The sequence below is a fragment of the Argentina anserina genome, chromosome 2, assembly GCF_933775445.1.
Source record: "Argentina anserina chromosome 2, drPotAnse1.1, whole genome shotgun sequence".
NCBI lineage: Eukaryota > Viridiplantae > Streptophyta > Magnoliopsida > Rosales > Rosaceae > Argentina > Argentina anserina.
Genome location: NC_065873.1, coordinates 20,877,653 through 20,895,924, shown reverse-complemented (window position 1 = coordinate 20,895,924; position 18,272 = coordinate 20,877,653). Strand labels below are relative to the sequence as shown.

The 18,272-nt window shown below is 41.4% G+C and overlaps 5 protein-coding genes across 5 annotated transcripts; 3 read left to right on the top strand and 2 right to left on the bottom strand.

The window, feature by feature from the left end:
- Positions 1 to 474: 474 nt before the first annotated feature.
- LOC126782244 (protein RESISTANCE TO PHYTOPHTHORA 1, chloroplastic) lies at positions 475 to 1,708 on the top strand. Its single transcript, XM_050507457.1, has 4 exons — positions 475 to 732; positions 984 to 1,194; positions 1,286 to 1,455; positions 1,542 to 1,708. Exons 1-4 carry the CDS (start codon positions 475 to 477, stop codon positions 1,566 to 1,568), a joined length of 666 nt encoding a protein of 221 aa, XP_050363414.1. The 3' UTR covers positions 1,569 to 1,708.
- Positions 1,709 to 1,954: 246 nt separating this feature from the next.
- Positions 1,955 to 4,469, bottom strand: LOC126782229 (transcription termination factor MTERF4, chloroplastic). The gene is made up of 2 exons (XM_050507439.1): positions 4,421 to 4,469; positions 1,955 to 3,779 (listed from the first exon to the last, which is right to left on the bottom strand). The coding sequence occupies exon 2, from the start codon at positions 3,748 to 3,750 to the stop codon at positions 2,170 to 2,172; it is 1,581 nt and encodes a 526-aa protein (XP_050363396.1). The 5' UTR covers positions 3,751 to 3,779; positions 4,421 to 4,469; the 3' UTR covers positions 1,955 to 2,169.
- A 3,822-nt stretch (positions 4,470 to 8,291) lies between these two features.
- LOC126784152 (putative ribonuclease H protein At1g65750) lies at positions 8,292 to 12,580 on the top strand. The gene is made up of 7 exons (XM_050509637.1): positions 8,292 to 10,666; positions 10,759 to 10,906; positions 11,024 to 11,078; positions 11,375 to 11,481; positions 11,750 to 11,953; positions 12,250 to 12,317; positions 12,462 to 12,580. The coding sequence occupies exons 1-7, from the start codon at positions 8,292 to 8,294 to the stop codon at positions 12,571 to 12,573; spliced, it is 3,069 nt and encodes a 1,022-aa protein (XP_050365594.1). The 3' UTR covers positions 12,574 to 12,580.
- LOC126782240 (exosome complex component RRP4 homolog) lies at positions 12,570 to 15,541 on the bottom strand. The gene is made up of 7 exons (XM_050507453.1): positions 15,338 to 15,541; positions 15,122 to 15,223; positions 14,980 to 15,025; positions 14,808 to 14,897; positions 13,786 to 13,851; positions 13,632 to 13,697; positions 12,570 to 13,548 (listed from the first exon to the last, which is right to left on the bottom strand). Exons 1-7 carry the CDS (start codon positions 15,490 to 15,492, stop codon positions 13,087 to 13,089), a joined length of 987 nt encoding a protein of 328 aa, XP_050363410.1. The 5' UTR covers positions 15,493 to 15,541; the 3' UTR covers positions 12,570 to 13,086.
- Positions 15,542 to 16,123: 582 nt separating this feature from the next.
- On the top strand, positions 16,124 to 17,188 carry LOC126782238 (probable galacturonosyltransferase-like 4). Its single transcript, XM_050507450.1, has one exon. It carries the CDS (start codon positions 16,124 to 16,126, stop codon positions 17,186 to 17,188), a length of 1,065 nt encoding a protein of 354 aa, XP_050363407.1.
- The last annotated feature ends 1,084 nt before the right edge of the window (positions 17,189 to 18,272 follow it).

Here is an 18,272-nt window from a genome sequence, read left to right as displayed (position 1 = left end):
GGGTCAGGAATCGACATAATACGCCTAGTCGATTGGAATTAAAAACTTTATGTCCATATTGTTACAAACATACAATTTACAGGTAAATAAAGAAAACGGGTAGCTCGTCGCGAGATAAAATCATGATGTCAACAGTTTATGATAATAGCTCATTTGATTGATAGATTTCAATAATTAAACTATCTTCAGTTTTACTAATTTGAAAGATCAATCTTATGATATTAGTCGTATTACATAGGAGACATTCTTAGTTAGGGCAAACGTAAGATGTAGTGAGAGACTGAGACAGGTTTAAGTGTAAGTCTAATGGGGCCACACATGCGTTTGGCTCAAATGAGAGGTGCAGAATCAAATGGCAAAACTGGTTTACTGTTGGCGCTTCCCTGCCTCAAGCGTCTTATCTCCCTCTGTTTCTCTCTGCCTCCTTGTTCTTGAATTTTCAGGCTCCTCCCTTGCAGGTGGAGTCTCTTAAACATGAACACCTTAACTTCAACATATTTCTGCAACTATCAAGTTTCAAGATTTCCTTCTAGCATTTCGAACCAAAGGAACATATCAGCATTTAACACTTCATTTCCTAACAAAATCTGCTTCAAAGTCTATGCCAATGCCAATGCCAACACCAATGAGTTAGAAGCAGAACCGAAACAAGAACTAGAAGCTCAGCCAAAGGAAGCAATCAAGTCTTCTTCTAAATCAGCTACTGCTCCACTTGATCAGGACCTCAAAAAGGTTGGTTTTCTTCTGAACGAATACTTGCTTGTGTAGAGTAAATGGCTTGAAGAATACTTCTGTCTTATGTTAACTGGATTTCCATAGATATGGAAAATGGTGTAATTGTAACACAGAAATCTAGCTTGTTACTGTGGAACACTATAGGCATACATTTTAAGCTTCGGTTATACTAGCCACAACTCTGTTGTACACCAGAATTTGTGATGTTATCAGTTCTCCTCAAATCAATGCTTTCACTTGCAAAACAGGTGGTTCAAAAGACTGCTGCAACATTTGCACCAAGGGCTTCCACAGCAAGCAAAAACCCTGCGGTGCCTGGTTCCGTATTGTACACTGTTTTCGAGGTTCAAGCTTATGCATGCATGCTCTTAGGTGGAGTTCTGTCTTTCAATCTCATATTCCCTTCAAATGAACCAGATCTTTGGAGATTAATGGGAATGTGGTCCATTTGGATGTTTAGTAAGTTCACTTCCTCTAAATTTTAGCTGCAATTTTTGTATCTGCAAATGATAAAATGTTTTAACAGAGAAATCTAACTAAACTTTTTCAGCAATTCCTTCACTTCGTGCGAGAGATTGCTCGAAAAATGAGAAGGAAGCTTTGAACTATCTATTTCTCCTGGTTCCATTGCTCAATGTGACAATCCCATTTTTCGTGAAGTCATTTGCAGTTGTTTGGTCTGCTGATACTGTGGCATTCTTTGCCATGTATGCATGGAAGGTGAGCAATCAGACCTATAACTTGGCCATTTCCTTCAAATAATGTGTTTCTTTAGTTTCAGCTAACATCAGTTCTGTTTTCTACAGTTGGGGTGGTTACAAAGCGAAGACTAGAAATCCACATTACTTGCTTTCTTCAGAGAACATAGGTATGTAGCCATATATGAAGTTTCTGAATGGCCCCTAGTACAAGGAAACATTGTACATGTTGAGAACACACAGGTGCATTCCCCGCTTGCAGCGATGATGGCAGAATTTGTTTTGGGAGAATAACAAATGAAAATATAGTGAACAATGTAGTGGAATGATTCTTGTCCAAAACAAAAAAGTAGTGCAATGATCTGTCTGTAACTTTGTATATACGATGTCATGAATACCACTTCTTTCATACATATCTTTGCTTGTTCTGGAATCTAGAAAACGATCAGAAACAGGAATGTTCAAAGCAAATAAATTTCAAGCTACTAGTATAGAACATAATTGATACTCATTTCTTAGACTACAGAGCGATCAGAAATAGATAGATATCAGAGCCAGAAACAGGGGTTACCAATAAGGCAAATCTGCCCTTCCATTCCTCATGTGGAAGAGATGGTCTTGTTTTCAGTTTGTGTAATGGTAGAATGGTAAGACTTCTAAGAGCAAAGAAAACTTACTTTTTATAATATAACATTCAAAATTTCTACAAGGGTAACCCTGGGATGGACTCATGATTCTATGCATACTCATCGTCGCTAGCATACTCATCGTCGCTATCATAATCTGAACCTGATTCATCACTCCTGGGTTCTGTGAGCGTAGTCATGTCGAATGATGGTGATGATTCCATCTCATCCATTTCAATAGTTTCGTAGTCCATCCGTTGCTCAAACTTCTCATCAGAGCAATTGAGAAGCCATCCAAGTGAGCATTTCAACCCATTCTTTGTAACCATTTTATGCCTTGGTTTAATGGTGGATTCCAGACCATACGTGAAGAATGCTGGGAAACCAACCAAGTCGTCCAAAGGCCTTTGCATCTCTTTCTGAAAGAAATCAAAGCTAAGTTTCATGATGTCAAGATTCAAAGCAAGCAACTGGGGACACCCAATGACCATCTCCCTCATTTGTTCCAAGGAGAACCCACAATTCTTAAGGAAATCGACATGCTTCATCATGGGTTTGTCACTCAGGATTACAACCTGTGGCATCTTCTCAACAACTCTACCAAAATCTTCTGGACCCAAATCAATAACTGACTTGAGTGAACTCTGTTGACTAAAAAGCTTAGGCTTGAGGTAAATTCCTATTATCTCAGGATATTGTGCAACAACAGAAGCAAGTGATTCTTTTCGAACGTGAAACTCCAAAAGGGATTCAATATTTGGTTTCACCCTCTCCTCCAATCCAAAACCAAGAATGTGAGGCCGCTTCTCTATCAATCTAGCCACGCCTAACCTTGGAATACCCAAGTTTTCAAGATACTCAACAAAAGGCTTGATCACCCTACCTACACGCATCCCCAAGATCTCAGGATATCTAGTCAAAACACCTCCAATCTCTCTTCTTGCAACTCCAATGCCAACTAAATAAGCCACTGATGTGCTCATAGTTCCCTCAAGCTTGAATCCCATCAATTCTGGATACCTTTCAAGTACACGAGGTATATCATCAGGCTTGATATCCATTCCTTGAAGATACTGGACAACCGGTGCAAGGTCAACAACCACACTAGCATGTAAGACTTGTGGATATCTTCTCAAGAATTCAGTGAAAGTCGATTTCCTAACACCCAATTTACCAAGATAATCAAGCACAGGAATCATGTTCTTCTTCACACTGCAACCTAGCACAAGCGGATAGTTGTTGATGTCTTCAACTGTAAGCCCGAGGCTGTGAAGAAAATCAACACGCTCCCTCATAACTTCAACAGTAACAGGAAGCTCCAACCCATCAAGCTCATCAGGGACAATACCAATACCCTGTAAGAAATCATAAACCCGGGCACGATTTTCCACCTTTTCATTTTTCATATCTAAAAGACTAGGACGACTATACAAAGATGAAGGACCCCGTTGTCTCTGACCCAAACGACTGGACTTTGTATTTGACACAGATGAATCAGCATATCTGGTTGCCTGTGTTCTACCAGTATCAGAATGCTGAGACCTTGTAATCAAACCAACCAACTTCTCACGAGTACGAGGTAGTCGAGGCGATATTGAAGTTAGTTGTAGCTTCCATGCAAGTGTTGGCAACTCCGGATGCACAAGCAAAAAACTGGGTTTTGCAACACCAGCATAGCTTATGAACCTCATATCTCCAGGGTTTAAATTTATCAATGAATCTGTCCAAGGAAAAACGAATCAGCTCACACAGCACCGATATTTAGTTCATGTAATACATATCATACAGGCAAAAGAAATAATGGCAGTGATTTATCATGGGCGAAAAAAAAAAGACTCAAATTTCATCTCCATCAAATATAGCTGATCTTCTTACTTATTGAACAATGGACTTCTGAGAATGAATCTAGGAATACAAAATTAGAAAACCACATTCTGACACCATGTCTAAAATCCTTTTCCAACTGAAACAATCAAATGAGGCCTAAATTACAATACATAGTGCTTGTTCCATCTCTACTACCCTGGACAACAAAGAAAAACTGGGTAAAATTTAGGAAGACATTCATCTTCCAACAACAGAGACAACCCAGAAGAGGTAAAATCATAACGGTTTGGTTAACTACGAAACTCCTATCCAGTAAATCAAAATACCAATTTTATAAATAACCATAAAAATGTCTCCTTTTGTCTAAATAAGCATAAAAGTACATAACCCAGAAGATAATACCAACTCTTCTAATACAAAAAGCCACAACCTTATCATTTTGGTCAGTTTCCTTCACCTACTACATTTTACTCACTATTATGTTCTCAACTTGTAGAAAACTTGCAGAGAACAAACAAGACGAAGAAGCTTTACCTGTATCCGGCGAGTTGACTCAGACCCAGTTCCGGGGTTTAGCTCGGCAGCTCACTAATGGAGAATGCAGAGAGTGCAAAAACTGGCATGGCCTTTTTTGTGCCTTATCTCCCACAGATTCGGGTTCAAGTTCGGGTCACGGGTCATAACAGGTGGTTAAAACGTGGACCGTTTGTCTGATCTAACGGCTCATATCCTTCTTTACAATCTGTGTAGGGGTTACGGAGTGGTAGAATCAGTGAGAGAGAAGTTTCACTCATATTGAATTTTTTTTTTTTTTATCCCCCATGACTGGAGAAAAGATGGATCTTTTTAGAGAGAGAGAGTCTGCCTTCTCTCTAGAAAAAAAAAAAAAGTTTATCCTTTTCCTTTGTTCACATCTCCTTCCTTCCCAACCTTATTCGTTAGAATCATCTGGGTACTAGTTAGTGGGTCTTCCTGCTTGTTTCTCTCCACTGTTTGATTTGGTTTATCTAGTGGTCTTTTGCTCTCCTCCGAGTTCTTGGAGGCTTCTCCTTTGTTTGGAGTTCTCTACCCAACATGTGGTAGTCTTTTTCTGAAATTGGTTTTCTCTTTTGGTCCTCTGTTTCCCAGCATGCGATCCTTTGACAACCTTGCATTCAGGTTGGAGAACAATTGCAACTTGGTGGAAGTCAATAATGGAGTCTCTCTCCTTGGAGCCCTCATAGCAGATGTTGTCCCTAACATTGGAGGCATTAAGGGATCTCTCAGACGCTCTTGGAAGCATTTTGGTCCTTTGAAGATTGTACATCTTCACAGTAATGTTTTCTCAATTGTTGTCACTCCAGTAAATGTAGATGAGCTTCTTCTGGGTGGTCCTTGGCACGTCGATAACAAGAGGTTTATTGTGGTACGCTGGAAACCAAATCTCACTGTTAGAGATGTTCATCTTCATAAAGCTTGGTACTGGGTTCAGATCTCAGGACTAACATGGGAGAAGCTCAACAACAACAATGCCAAGGAGATTGGTGCTGAGATTGGTGAGGTGTTGCAGCTGGAAGATATTAGTCATGAGGATATCACTCTCAGAGCCTATCTCAGAGTTAAGGTTCTTTTGGATGTTAGAGATGCGTTTCCAACAGGTTTTCTAGCTACCTCTGAACTCTTTCACGAATAGGAGGGTGGAGTTTGCGTATGAGGGATTAAAAGATTTCTGTTATTGTTGTGGAAGACTTGGTCACAAGGAAGAGGAGTGCCAGAATCCTTCGCTGATTAACCATGAAGCTACTGGGGAAGAGGAGACAGAGATCTTATGGTTTGGACCATGGATGAGAAAGAGTGTGTATTCAGCCCCTGCTCCCTCTTGGCTGGATAATCATCTGAAATTCCGTCGCCAGAAGCCAGCCACACGCCGGTACCTCGGTTCTGTGCCGTTTATTGTCCCCGAGGAAGTTCCTACCCGTGAATGGGCACCTTGGCCAAGGTCTATGGGCAAGAGCCGTTTTGTCAGTGGTGATGGTGACCAGAGTGTCTCCTTAACCCGTAGGGCTGAACCCGTGACGAACGTGGTTTCAAACAACTTTTTCTCTCTGCCCCAGCAAGTCAAAAGTTTGGTGTCTAACCCATTCCCGAGCCCTAACTGGTTACAGCTCGCTGTAGTCTCTAAGAAAGTTCACGTGGAGCGGTCAAAGAAGGCTGACTGCTTTGAGTTGGTATCCCTAGATAATAACAACTCCCAGCCAGCTCAGCTTTCTGTTTTTCAGGTGGCCCAACCTTTAAGCCCAGGCACGGACCTCACTCTCAGTGTCTCTAAAGTGGTTAGTGGATTGCAGTTGGGCCAGCCCATCTTGTCAGGTCGGGTTTCTAGTTCGGTTCAAGGTGTGAGTTCACTTAATCTTTTTGAACCTGAGAAGTCCCCTCAATTTGATCTGAATGCCGAGCCAGAGCGCTCTCCTTTTCAGCAGCTCCCACCTATTCCTCCCCAAATCAATAACTGCTCAAATAAGTCTCTTCCAATCTCCTCCTCTTTGGGTAAGATTCGATCTTTGTCTGAGTGCTTGAGATTGGAAGGTGGGGTTGGTAGTGAGGGATGTCGTGGCCGTGATAGAGTCCGTGGAAGTGGGAGGAGGTTCTGTTCAGAGAGATCTGAGGATGGTATGGATAAGAGGAGTCTTCGGGTGTATAAGAGAAGAAGGGGAAACGTTTCTTCGAAGGTTGGGTCTGGTGTCTTGGGTTCGTCTGAGATAGCTGCGTCTTCGACAACTACTGCAGTGAGTGGTGGTTATCCGGCAGGGCAATCCTCTGTTCGGGGCGGTGGTGGCTGGCCGACAGCCACATGCCAGCCATGAGTACACTGCTCTCTTGGAACTGCCAAGGGTTAGGGCGCGCCTTGACAGTTCGGAAGCTTGGGGAGTTGGTTCGGTCTCAATCTCCTTCTATTGTCTTTTTATCGGAAACGAAGCAGTCAAAGTTTAGAATCAACAATCTCAGAAGACATCTTCGCTACTCAAAGGGAATCACAGTTGATCCTACAGTTAGTGGCGCTGGAGGGTTAGCAATTTGGTGGAAGCCTGATGTGGAAGTAAAGATTTTTTCTATGAGTAAGAACTTAGTGGATGCGGAGGTGAAGTTTTCCAACTTTAATATCACCGTTCGCATGTTTTTCTTCTATGGCCCTCCTTATCATGGGGATAAGAGAGTGTTCTGGTCCTCTGTCTCTAATTTAGCTATCTCTAGTTCTATTCCTTGTATTTGTGTCGGTGATTTCAATGAAGTTGTTGCTATGTGTGAGAAGGAAGGGGGGCTCCCTTGGTCTTGGAGTAAGATTAGGTTCTTAAAGGAATTTATGGATGCAAACTCGTTGGTGGATTTCAGCTTTAAGGGTTCGAGGTTTACGTGGGATAATTGTAGAGAAGAGCTCTCAGAGGTGATCAGAGAGAGATTAGACAGAGTTATTGGGAATGCAGCTATTCTCTGTGCATGGCCTAATGCCTTTGTGGAGCATGAGGCTCGTGTGGGGTCTGATCATTCTCCGATTGTTCTCCATTCTCACGCCAAAGTGCAAAAGAACCCGAAAACATTTCGTTACGAGGCTAATTGGGCTGCAGATCCTGATTGTCAAGAGCTAGTGGCTAATGCTTGGAATCCTTTTGTTGATGTTGACCCCTTTGTTGGCTGGGAGAATAATTTGGCTTGTTGTAGGAAGAAGTTGGTGTGTTGGAGCAGGGCAAAGTTTCCAAATAACAAGGCGATTATTGATGCTCTTTGTTGGGAGTTAAAAGGATTGCAGGAGGGCCCTATTGATGGTGTAAATAGAGTTAGAGAAGATGAGATTTGTGGTGAGTTAGAGGCTGCCTGGGCTCAGGAGGAGCTGTTTTGGAAACAGAGGTCTAGGGTCAGCTGGTTGCTTGAAGGAGATCGAAATACGAAGTTCTTCCATGTCACTACGGTCTACAGGAGGAACAAGAACAGAATCAGTAGCTTATGTTTGGATAATGGCAATTGGATTAGTGGGGAGGCGCAGATTAGTGTTGCGTTTGCTGATTTCTTTGGTAATTTGTATTGCACTTCTGGCTCTAGAAGACTGGAGGATACGCTGATGGCAGTGGATAGTCAAATTTCTGAGAGTGAGAACTTGTCATTGGCAATGCCTTTCTCTCCTGATGAAATTAGGAAGGCAGTGATGCAGTTAGGGAATTGGAAGGCACCGGGGCCGGATGGTTATCCTGGTCATTTTTACAAGGAGCATTGGGAAGTGGTTTCTGAGAGTATCAATAGTGCAGTTGCTTGTTTCAGAAATGGTGATTCTTCTATGGTGAGCCTTAACAAGACCAATATTGTCCTTTTGCCGAAAGTGCCTCTCCCTGAGAATATGTCTCAATTTCGCCCGATCAGCTTGTGTAATAGCTCTATGAAGATTATCTCAAAACTTCTTGCAAATAGATTGAAACCTCTTCTTCCTAGTCTTATCTCAGAGCAACAGAACGCCTTCGTTCCTGGTAGGCTGATTCAAGATAATCTTATCTTAGCGCATGAGGCTTACCATTACCTCAAGTTGAAGAGGTCAAAGAAAGGTCATGAATTCGCCTTAAAGTTGGATATGCAAAAGGCTTATGATAGGGTTGAATGGGACTTTCTCGAAGCGGCTTTGTTGAAGTTTGGTTTTAGTTTGGCGTGGGTGAGGCTGATTATGAAGGTGGTTACCTCGGTTTCTTTCTCAATCATGATCAATGGGAAGCAGGGGAGCTATTTTAATCCTTCAAGAGGGTTGCGACAAGGGGATCCCCTGTCGCCTTATCTTTTTCTTATTGTTGGGGAAGTTTTATCAAGGAATATTGAAGCTGAGATCAGAAAGGGGAATCTTCAAAGTATAAAGCTTAGTCCTCAATGTCCAGGGCTCTCTCATCTTATGTTTGCTGACGATACAATCTTGTTCTCTAAGGACACTGCCTCAAATTGTAGGGCTTTGAAGTTGATCTTGGACTCTTATTGTGTTGCTTCTGGACAAGCTGTTAACCTTGGTAAGTCATCAGTTTTCTTCTCTGTTAACTCTCCTCTTGAAATTCGTGAGATGGTTACAGCGGAGTTGGAAATTCCTATCAGTTCTCAGCCGGGAATTTATCTCGGTCTTCCCACTATTTGGGGAAATTCCAAGAAAAGTGCGATGGCTTACATACGAGAGAGAATTAATCAAAAAATTCAAGGGTGGAAGGCTAATATTCTTTCTCAAGCTGGAAGAGAGGTGCTAATTAAAGCTGTTGCCATGGCGGTTCCAGCATATCCTATGGCTATCTTTCTGCTTCCGAAGGTGCTTTGCAAAAAAATCAACTCTGATCTTTCTAAGTTTTGGTGGGGATTCAATGAGTCTAAAGAGAAAATGCACTGGAAGTGTTGGGATGACCTTTGCAAGGGAAAATTTGAAGGTGGTCTTGGATTCAAAAATTTACAAGCATACAATTTGGCTCTTCTTGCTAAGCATTGCTGGAGGCTAGTGAATAACCCTTATTCCTTGTGGGCTCGGGTTCTCAAAGCTAGATATTTTCCCCATGTGAGTTTCTTGAATGCAAAAAAAGGGTCTAGGCCGTCTTGGATTTGGAACAGCATGCTTGCTGGCAGAGACTCTATTGCGGAGAAGTCGATTTGGAGGGTGGGAAACGGTAAGAGCATTGATGTTTGGGTCGATAGATGGGTCCCAAACAACAATGGTGGTCGTATCATTCCCACTGATTTGGCAAACCGGTTCACTCCCTTGTTGGTTGCGGATTTAATAGATTCTCAAATGAATTGGAGCATTGATCACCTGAAAGGGTTTCTTAGTAAGGAGGATATGAGTGCCATTGGTGCAATTGACACTGGTAGTGAGCAGGACAGTGATGTGTTTGTGTGGCCTCACTCAAAAAGCGGCTCTTACTCGGCTAAGAGTGGGTACAAGTTGATTTACTCTGAGTTGGGGAAAAATTCTGGGAAGAAGATAAAGCCTTCCACATCTCACATCATTGATTCCAAAGTTTGGAAAGCTATCTGGAAACCAGGTTTTGTTCCTAAGATCTCTAATTTTATGTGGCGTGCCCTTTCTAATGCTTTGTCCACAAATTGGTGTATTTTTAAGAAAAAAATCATTCCTAGTCCGATGTGTGAGCTGTGTGGAGAGCATCAGGAAACTGTGGAGCATTGTTTGTTGCTTTGTCCTTGGACCAAGGCGGTTTGGTTTGGAAGCACTCTTTGTTACATTCCGGATATAGCTTCAATTTCTACTCTTGATGTTTGGCTGCTTGCTATGTTTAAGAAATTCAGTGGTGGGGATGGTGGTACTTCTAACCTTTTCTTGTTAGTTTGCTTCCATCTATGGGAAATATGGAAGCAAAGGTGCAAGGCAGTCATGAAGAAGATTCTCCCAGACCCGGCTGCTACAATTGAGTGTATTCAGCGCAGTTTTGCCAAGTGGTCTGTTGTTCAGCCTATTATGCCGGAAGGAAATGGGGAGGTTGGTCAGGTGGTCAGGTGGCTTCCTCCTCCTCCAGGTTTTGTGAAGGTGAACTTTGATGCCTCTTGGAATTCAAAACAGCCTAAGTGTGGATTGGGAGTGGTTATTCGTGATGAGAAGGGTGTGTGTTTAGTGGGAGCAAGTCGTGTCAGTTCTCATAATTCTGCGGTTGAGGCTGAGTCTATGGCGACTTTGGTGGGGCTTCATATGGTGGCTGACATGCATCACAAGAAGGTGGTGATAGAAGGTGATTGCAAGGAGATTATAAGCGCTTTCAAGGGTGATTCTTGTGCTAATTGGAGGTCTGTCCCTTTTTTAAAGAAGATTACCCAGCTGAGTTAGGCTTTTGATGAGGTATTGTGGAATTGGATTCCGCGTGACGCTAACCGTTCAGCGGACGCTGCGGCCAAGCTTGCAATGGTGGAGTTGAGCTCTTCGGAATGGGTGGAGACACCCCCAACTTCCCTCTGTCGGGTGTTGAGGAACGATGGTTTACCAGGACCGCCCTAATGTCTTGTTGTCTGCTTTATTGCTTTAGTTTGGTAGTTGTGTTCTTTCTTTCTTGTTTGTGTTCTCTATGTTGTTCTCCTTTTGTTTTTGGTCTTTGCTCCGGTTTTATTGAAGTTTCACTTTGTCCAAAAATTCAATATGAGTGGTAGGATCTAAAAAGATCCTTCTCTGCAATATCTGAAGCTTCCAAATGCTCAGTGCAAGGTCAGCTCTTTCTTTCATGTATTAGGGGTCCGGGTTTCATGTTGTGGGTTGGTGCCATTAGCTACTGTGATTTGTGTGTGGAAATGTGAATTTGTAGTATTGGATTGCTAATTAGTATGACTGGAAAGCTTAGTGTTTTTGTCCTTGGATGTTTAATTGTATTCATGGGTTTAATGGCATATGGTGGGTTTTGCTTCATTTCTGTGCTGAGATTTTCTGGTTTTGGTTGAATTTGAGCATTTTCAGATTGTGTGTTTTGTAATTGAGTTTAATGTGGGTGTAAGTTTTCATTGCAGGGTTTCCTTTGGTAAGGAATATCAGTGAGCTTCCGCAGAATAGCTATGGAATAGGAGGTTTGGCTCACACCACTGTTGCAGGGTCACTCTTGCATGGCTTGAAAGAGGTATGCTGTTGGTTTTAGAGTTCTTTTTTTAGTATTCTTGTGATTTTGGAGTTTGGAAAACTATGTCATGTAGATAGATAGTACGATGATCTTCGAAGAGTTCTACTTGAGTTTGAAAGAAGGATTTTCTTATTTTTGGTGATGTTTTGAGAGTTGAAATGTGTACCAATTTAATGTGACTATGTTTTGGTGAAGTGATTTTGTGATGAACAATAAATTTGAGATATTTTTTTGGGGGCAATGTGTAATGCAATTACTGGCTTTACAGGTTGAGGTTTGGCTACAGACATTTTCTCCAGGATCAGGTACACCAATACACAGGCACTCGTGCGAAGAAGTGTTTGTTGTCCTAAAGGGCAGTGGAACTATGTATCTTGCACCAAACTCACACGCAAAGTACCCTGGAAAGCCACAAGAGTTCTCCATCTTTGCAAATAGCACATTTCAGATCCCTGTTAATGATGTTCACCAGGTAATTTAAGCTCTATGAATCACTATGTCCCCACCCTAGTAGTTTCCTTGTCCACTACGTTGATCTCATTTTTATCATTCATAATGATAAATGATTAGAGGATTGGTAGTCAACCAGGAAAGTGTATTTATAATTGTGTTTTGAGTTTAGGTTGTCAATTTTGAATTGGATCAAGAGTTGCTGAATGTCTTTTTAGCAGATATATATATATATATATATATATATATATGATATATCTATGGATTCTAACTACTTTAATGTGGTCTTGCTTGTATGTCCTTTCTATTGCTTTCCAGGTCCAAAATACAAATGAGCATGAGGATTTGCAAGTGCTTGTTGTCATATCTCGTCCGCCTGTTAAAGTGTATGATCTGTCTCCCTCTGTGTTTGATATCAATCTTTTAGATTATTTCATGTTCCTTCTATAACCATGTATTATATGATACTTGTGCAATTTACTTTTAGTTTATTTTACACTTTTTTACATCTAAAATCCTCTCGACTTCAGGTTCATATATGAAAACTGGTCAATGCCTCACTCTGCAGCGAAACTAAAGTTCCCCTTCTTTTGGGATGAAGAATGCCTTGAACTAGAACCACCTCCAAAGGATGAGCTGTGAGACTTTGTGTAGAATTGCTGTAACTAGTATCAAGATCTTTGACATGAATTAGTGCAAAGTTTCTAGATGTATGGTAGATTGTTTTAGTGACATCTCCACCTAGTTTCCGACCCGCTAAGTACTGCGTTTAAAATTGTACTTAGGTGCAATGATCAGAAGTTACAAAGTTACCTCTTATTTCCAATGGTAGCACATTACTTTCACACGGTTGTTTAATGTATATTTTCATACTCTTTCAAGTTGATTCTATAGGCCAAGTAGACATGGTTTGTGCTCTAGAACTCAGATTCAATAAATGGAAACTAATACTAATAAACAATAGATTATATTGAGACTGATGCTACTAGTGATGGGCTGCTGTATGTTCCCAATATCCATTACACCGAGTGATCACTTAGGAACTCAACAGTGCTAATTTTCTATTATAAGTCGAAGGCACAAGCACGAGAAAGAAATTGATGATACAGAATAAAAAAAATAAGGATCCAAAAAATAATGTTCAATTGCGAGTAATCATTTCTTTTTATTCACGCTTCTCCTTGCAGCCTCCTTTTCTGCGACAAGAACACAGAACTCTGCACCAAGCATTTCATATATGGGGACCTGTTGCTTCAGAGAAATGCTCAACTCGACTGTGTCCATAATCACTTCAACTGTAATACTAAAGCCTAAAGTAGACAATATGCGAATAGCATTTGCAATCCTGCAGATGTTCTCCCTTGTCTCCTGGGTAGTGTAATTTCTTTCTTGCTCTTCAAGGCTTAGAATTTCTTTATCAGATTTTGCACTTTGTTGTTCAGAATTGTTCACTTGATCAACTACCATATCATCTGTAACTTCTACATGCTCACCAACCCAAATGAACCCATTGCAGCCAAGGATAAGGTCAATTCCATACTTCTCCACATTATGAAAGTGTTGTTTGCGTCTTTTCACTAGATAAGGAGGGACTGTGAGCATTTGACCCCTTCCAAGCTGCAAAAGGTTTATAATGATTCAATTATAAAGTTATTCAGAGAGATATATCTAGGGATCCAAATATTACTAGAAAGACAAACCTTTCCATACTTCTGACTTCTTGCTTGGAGATGTAAACCGTCATACTGAAAACCGCGAACTTCAGCCTGAATAAGAAAAATTATTAGAGAGATGGAACAGATTATCTCTTCATCTTTTTTCAATTAGGTCAGTTATCTATGCCACAGAACTTACACAAATGACATCGTTCTCTTCAAAAATAGTGCGCATGTTCAATTCATCCAAAGCAGTTCGACGCCTCTAGCAAACAAAGGAGACAAACTCATATAAGGACACTTCATGATAGACGAGGCAGACACCAATATCTAAAGATTCACAAATGGGAAATAAATGCCAATGTCCTGGCTCTGCTTTTGTAATACTACAATACATGCATCGTTTGACAGTCACTTTCTAATTTAAACAAATAAAATCTCCAGTATATCCAATATATAAAAATTAGAAACATAATCTTATAACTGTAGAGCAAGAACCAGTAACTAGAAGACTCTACCTACAAGTACAGTCAGGAATTTAGAGTAATAAAAATGAACCAAATTAAACCTAGTGCATTTTCATTTTAGAGGGATGATGTATATTGTGCCAGTTTTTCTGGATCAAATAAATATCATTAAGGTTATGGAGCATAAGTCGCATTTGTGTTACAAAAAAGACTGGCATACAAAGTTAAGACTTAGAACAGCCTAGGCACCTCACAGATTTATATAAATGCCTATAAAGAGATGGCTAGAAGAATTATAGAGTTTGTCTCAGCGTGTTAAATGCAAAACTGGCAATCTTAGTTTCAATCTAATCACTATGTTGGTCACCAATCAATGATAGTTTTTTGGCAACTTTTACAAAATAACAAACCAATTAGCTTCTCCATGCATTTTGCACCACTAGTCAACTATTTAGAAGATGGAACACAAAAACTTGTATCTTTGATGAAAGGGCTTCACGGATACTGATGTATCTTACCCACATGACATCCAGATTCAAACACAGACAGAGTCACAGATGAGAGTAGAAACAGCAATGCATGCCTTAGTTAACATAGTATCCATATCGGTTGGAAACGATGCAATAAAACACAAACAGTTAGCATTTTGTTGCAACTATCTACACCATTCTGATCCACTAGCAACACTAAGATACATATTGCTGTAAAAATTTCATCGTTACTGACACATGCTACCATTTATAAACAGTTATACCTGGATGCCATTGGGTAAGTTCATCGAAGAAAGCATCAGCACAGCATCGTGGCTAAAGTTTATCTCTACTCTCCAACGTTTCGGAGCAACCTAAACAAAAATTCATGATCAGTAAACATACACAAGCATCAAATGTTATCTAACCAACATAAAAAGCATTCTTTTCCATTACCTCAATAACACGCCCTACAAGAATATCTCCAACCTCTGGTTTATACCTAGCATCATTTTCCCCACAGCTCAATCATCACAAACACCAAAAACATAACAAAACAAATCAACAAAACACTTAAGCACATTGAATCAGTGACTACCTAGCTCTCAATGACCGCACATAAACCAGCTTATTCACCCTCTCGACGACGCCGCAGACCGTCGCAACAACCTCACCGTTAACTTCAGACGTCCCGTGCCCCCTGAAATCACACATTACCCACAAACATTTTCGAACAAAGATCACAACTTTATGAAAACCCAAAGCTGAAACTTCACAAATTCAAACAATTAAGAGGGAAATTTCAGATGGGTACTTGAGAAGTCCATCTTCGTGGTTGACGGGGATGGAGTCGGCGACGATAACAGAAGCATTGGAATTGGGTTTTGAGGAGAGAGATTCGAGCTTTTCGAGAGCTCTCTGAAGACGAAGCTTCTGGGTTTGGTTCAAGGAGAGCTGCAACCCTCTCATTTTGAAACTCGATGACTTGAAAAACCCTAACTAAACCCTTTGCCGGAGATTTTAGACGAGAGATGAATTGGAACTTGGTAAGCTCCGACTAGGGAACCCGAGCCCACTTTAGAATTGGGCCTTTGTTTGAACGATAATTATTACTATTACAATAATAGTAATAATTACACAAACGATCAGACAACGAGAGTGAGGCTAAAAACCTCAGTAGTTGCAACTAGAAACATGTCTTGGATCAGGATAAAATCTTTTTATGAAACTGATTCGATTATGTTGAAGATATTAGACTAAAAATCCAGATGTCTCTCCTCTCAAGAAAGGAGATAACAAAGTGGCTAAAATTGATTTACAAACAATGATATGATCACTATAAGAAACAAACATTTTTGGACGATTTTCAGTGCATGATTCTGCAACATAGGTTTTACCTTATTACATTAGCCTCCGAAGATTTTTCTCTTCCTCACAATCTCACCAAACTTTGTTTCTTTCCCGTTCGTTTTATATTTATACGAGTCATCAATCTCTAACCTCTCTTTCCCAAACCCTTCCCAGAATGTCGACCACTCTCCCTCCTCTTCTTCAACCTTGACGGGTTCCACCGTTTTGTAAATACAACTCTAAGGACAGGATGGCCTCTTCCCCGACAACCCGCCACCGTCTGGCCGGCCTCCTGTCTTCCCCCTTCCTCCTCTTCGTCCTCTTCCACTACCACGTCGCCGCCACAGAAGGCATCCGCCTTGCTGGCATCATCCGAAAGCCTTCTCCGGATGTTACCAACATTTTCCGAGAGGCCCCGGCCTTTCGGAATGGGGACTCCTGCCGCGGCGAGGAGAGGATCCACATTGCCATGACGTTGGACTCTAACTATTTGCGCGGCACAATGGCCGCAGTGCTTTCCATCCTCCAGCACTCCACGTGCCCGGAGATGGTCGAGTTCCACTTCTTGTCGGCAAGGTTCGAGCCCGACGTACTCTCCAACATCAAAGCCACCTTCCCCTACCTCAAATTCAACGTCTACCGATTTGATTCCAGCAGGGTACGTGGCAAGATATCAAAGTCCATACGCCAAGCCCTAGACCAGCCATTGAACTACGCGAGAATATACCTTGCTGATATCATCCCATTGGACGTGAAGAGGGTTTTGTACCTCGACTCAGACCTCGTGGTGGTCGATGATGTGGCCAAACTATGGAAGGTCGACTTGCAGGGCAAGGTTCTGGCTGCACCGGAGTATTGTCACGCGAATTTCACACCATACTTTACCAACGTGTTTTGGTCCGATCAGAAGCTTTCGAAAACGTTTGAGGGCCGCAAGCCATGCTATTTCAATACAGGGGTGATGGTGGTCGATGTGGACAGGTGGAGACAAGGTGGCTACACTAAGAAAATGGAGGAGTGGATGACGGTGCAGAAGCAGAAGAGGATTTACCACCTAGGGTCATTGCCGCCGTTTTTGTTGGTTTTGGCGGGAGATATTACGGCTGTGGATCACAGGTGGAACCAACACGGGCTCGGCGGCGACAATCTCGAAGGAAAGTGTAGGAGCTTGCATCCTGGTCCTATCAGCTTGCTTCATTGGAGTGGGAAAGGAAAACCATGGTTGAGGTTAGATTCGAGAAAGCCTTGCACCGTCGATCATCTTTGGGCACCTTACGATCTCTATCGGTCTTCAGCTCATTATTTCGAAGAATGACGAGACCCTAAAAGAGCCAAACGGAAACGATAGTAATGAGTGGCGCTAATCTGTTGATGGTGATGATCAATTGGATCAAGAATGAAGGAACGGGGACAAGGGAGTTTGAACTAGTTTGAAAAGAGGAAGAAGATGAAAATGGTTAATGGGTATGTGCCTATACCTTTTTATAAATTTGTTTAGTGATTCTTCTTTGGACCGATTTAATTGTAAAGGGGAGAAAACAAAAATTGATTGGGTGGGAAGTGATTTGGTTTGGTTTGAAGATGGTTAATTAGATGGAGGGTTTAACTCTTTGTTCCACAAGCTAGGGTGTAAAGAAGAAAAGGGCTAATTTAAATTTATACGTTGTTATTGGTTATGGGCATACATTCTTTAGAGGAGTCTTTTAGTGGCACAGTTTACACGAGGAGGAAGAGACTACGTACATATATTATTTGACTGTTGTTTTTTCTTCTCTAGCTTGTTGGTAAATATTATGTTCGTACTCCTTAATTTGTATAGAACAAATTGATTCTGGCAATCATTCTCACTTAGCTGAGTTTGTGTTGGCCCGGACTGGTCTATACGCGTACGCTTCTTAGTTCCATTAAGTAGCGCGGAACTACAGAAGATCTGGAAGAGAGGACAGATACTCAGATTGAGATCACTGGTCCGGTAGGGTTTATCTGCTAAACCCAAAGATAAATTGATTGTAGGGGTATACATTTACCATTACCGAATTAAGTACCAAGTACGTACACTGCGTTGTCTGCGTATGTACGTATTTGATATTGACGATCACTGTGTGCACACACTTGCATCGCAAAACAAATTTGCAACGAAGTCGACAACGATTTATTTGAGAGCTCAAGACCAAGATGCTGCCCGGCCAAAGGTACAAACATGTATGACTACTAATGCTTCCGTTGCTAGTTGCTACTTCTGCATGCCGCCTCTCATGGCAGAAAAACACTTGGGGTGTTGGATAGAAATTAATGTTTTTAGCCTAAGCTAATATAGAGAGGCATATTATAAAGCATAAAGATAGAGGCGTATGTGAAAATCATGAGCACCGTACCATGAACATGGACTAAAATTAATA

Coding starts and splice junctions, on each gene's coding strand:
- LOC126782229 (XM_050507439.1), bottom strand. CDS start 3,750: ATGAGGTTCATAAGCTATGCTGGTGTTGCAAAACCCAGTTTTTTGCTT.
- LOC126782240 (XM_050507453.1), bottom strand. CDS start 15,492: ATGAGAGGGTTGCAGCTCTCCTTGAACCAAACCCAGAAGCTTCGTCTT. Junction 14,898..14,979: donor TTGTAGGGCGTGTTATTGAG/GTAATGGAAAAG, acceptor ATTTTTGTTTAG/GTTGCTCCGAAACGTTGGAG. Junction 13,852..14,807: donor ACTTACCCAATGGCATCCAG/GTATAACTGTTT, acceptor TTTGTTTGCTAG/AGGCGTCGAACTGCTTTGGA.
- LOC126782238 (XM_050507450.1), top strand. CDS start 16,124: ATGGCCTCTTCCCCGACAACCCGCCACCGTCTGGCCGGCCTCCTGTCT.
- LOC126782244 (XM_050507457.1), top strand. CDS start 475: ATGAACACCTTAACTTCAACATATTTCTGCAACTATCAAGTTTCAAGA. Junction 733..983: donor TTGATCAGGACCTCAAAAAG/GTTGGTTTTCTT, acceptor CTTGCAAAACAG/GTGGTTCAAAAGACTGCTGC. Junction 1,456..1,541: donor TTGCCATGTATGCATGGAAG/GTGAGCAATCAG, acceptor TGTTTTCTACAG/TTGGGGTGGTTACAAAGCGA.
- LOC126784152 (XM_050509637.1), top strand. CDS start 8,292: ATGAAGATTATCTCAAAACTTCTTGCAAATAGATTGAAACCTCTTCTT. Junction 10,667..10,758: donor GATTCTTGTGCTAATTGGAG/GTCTGTCCCTTT, acceptor CTAACCGTTCAG/CGGACGCTGCGGCCAAGCTT. Junction 11,079..11,374: donor TTCCAAATGCTCAGTGCAAG/GTCAGCTCTTTC, acceptor TTTTCATTGCAG/GGTTTCCTTTGGTAAGGAAT.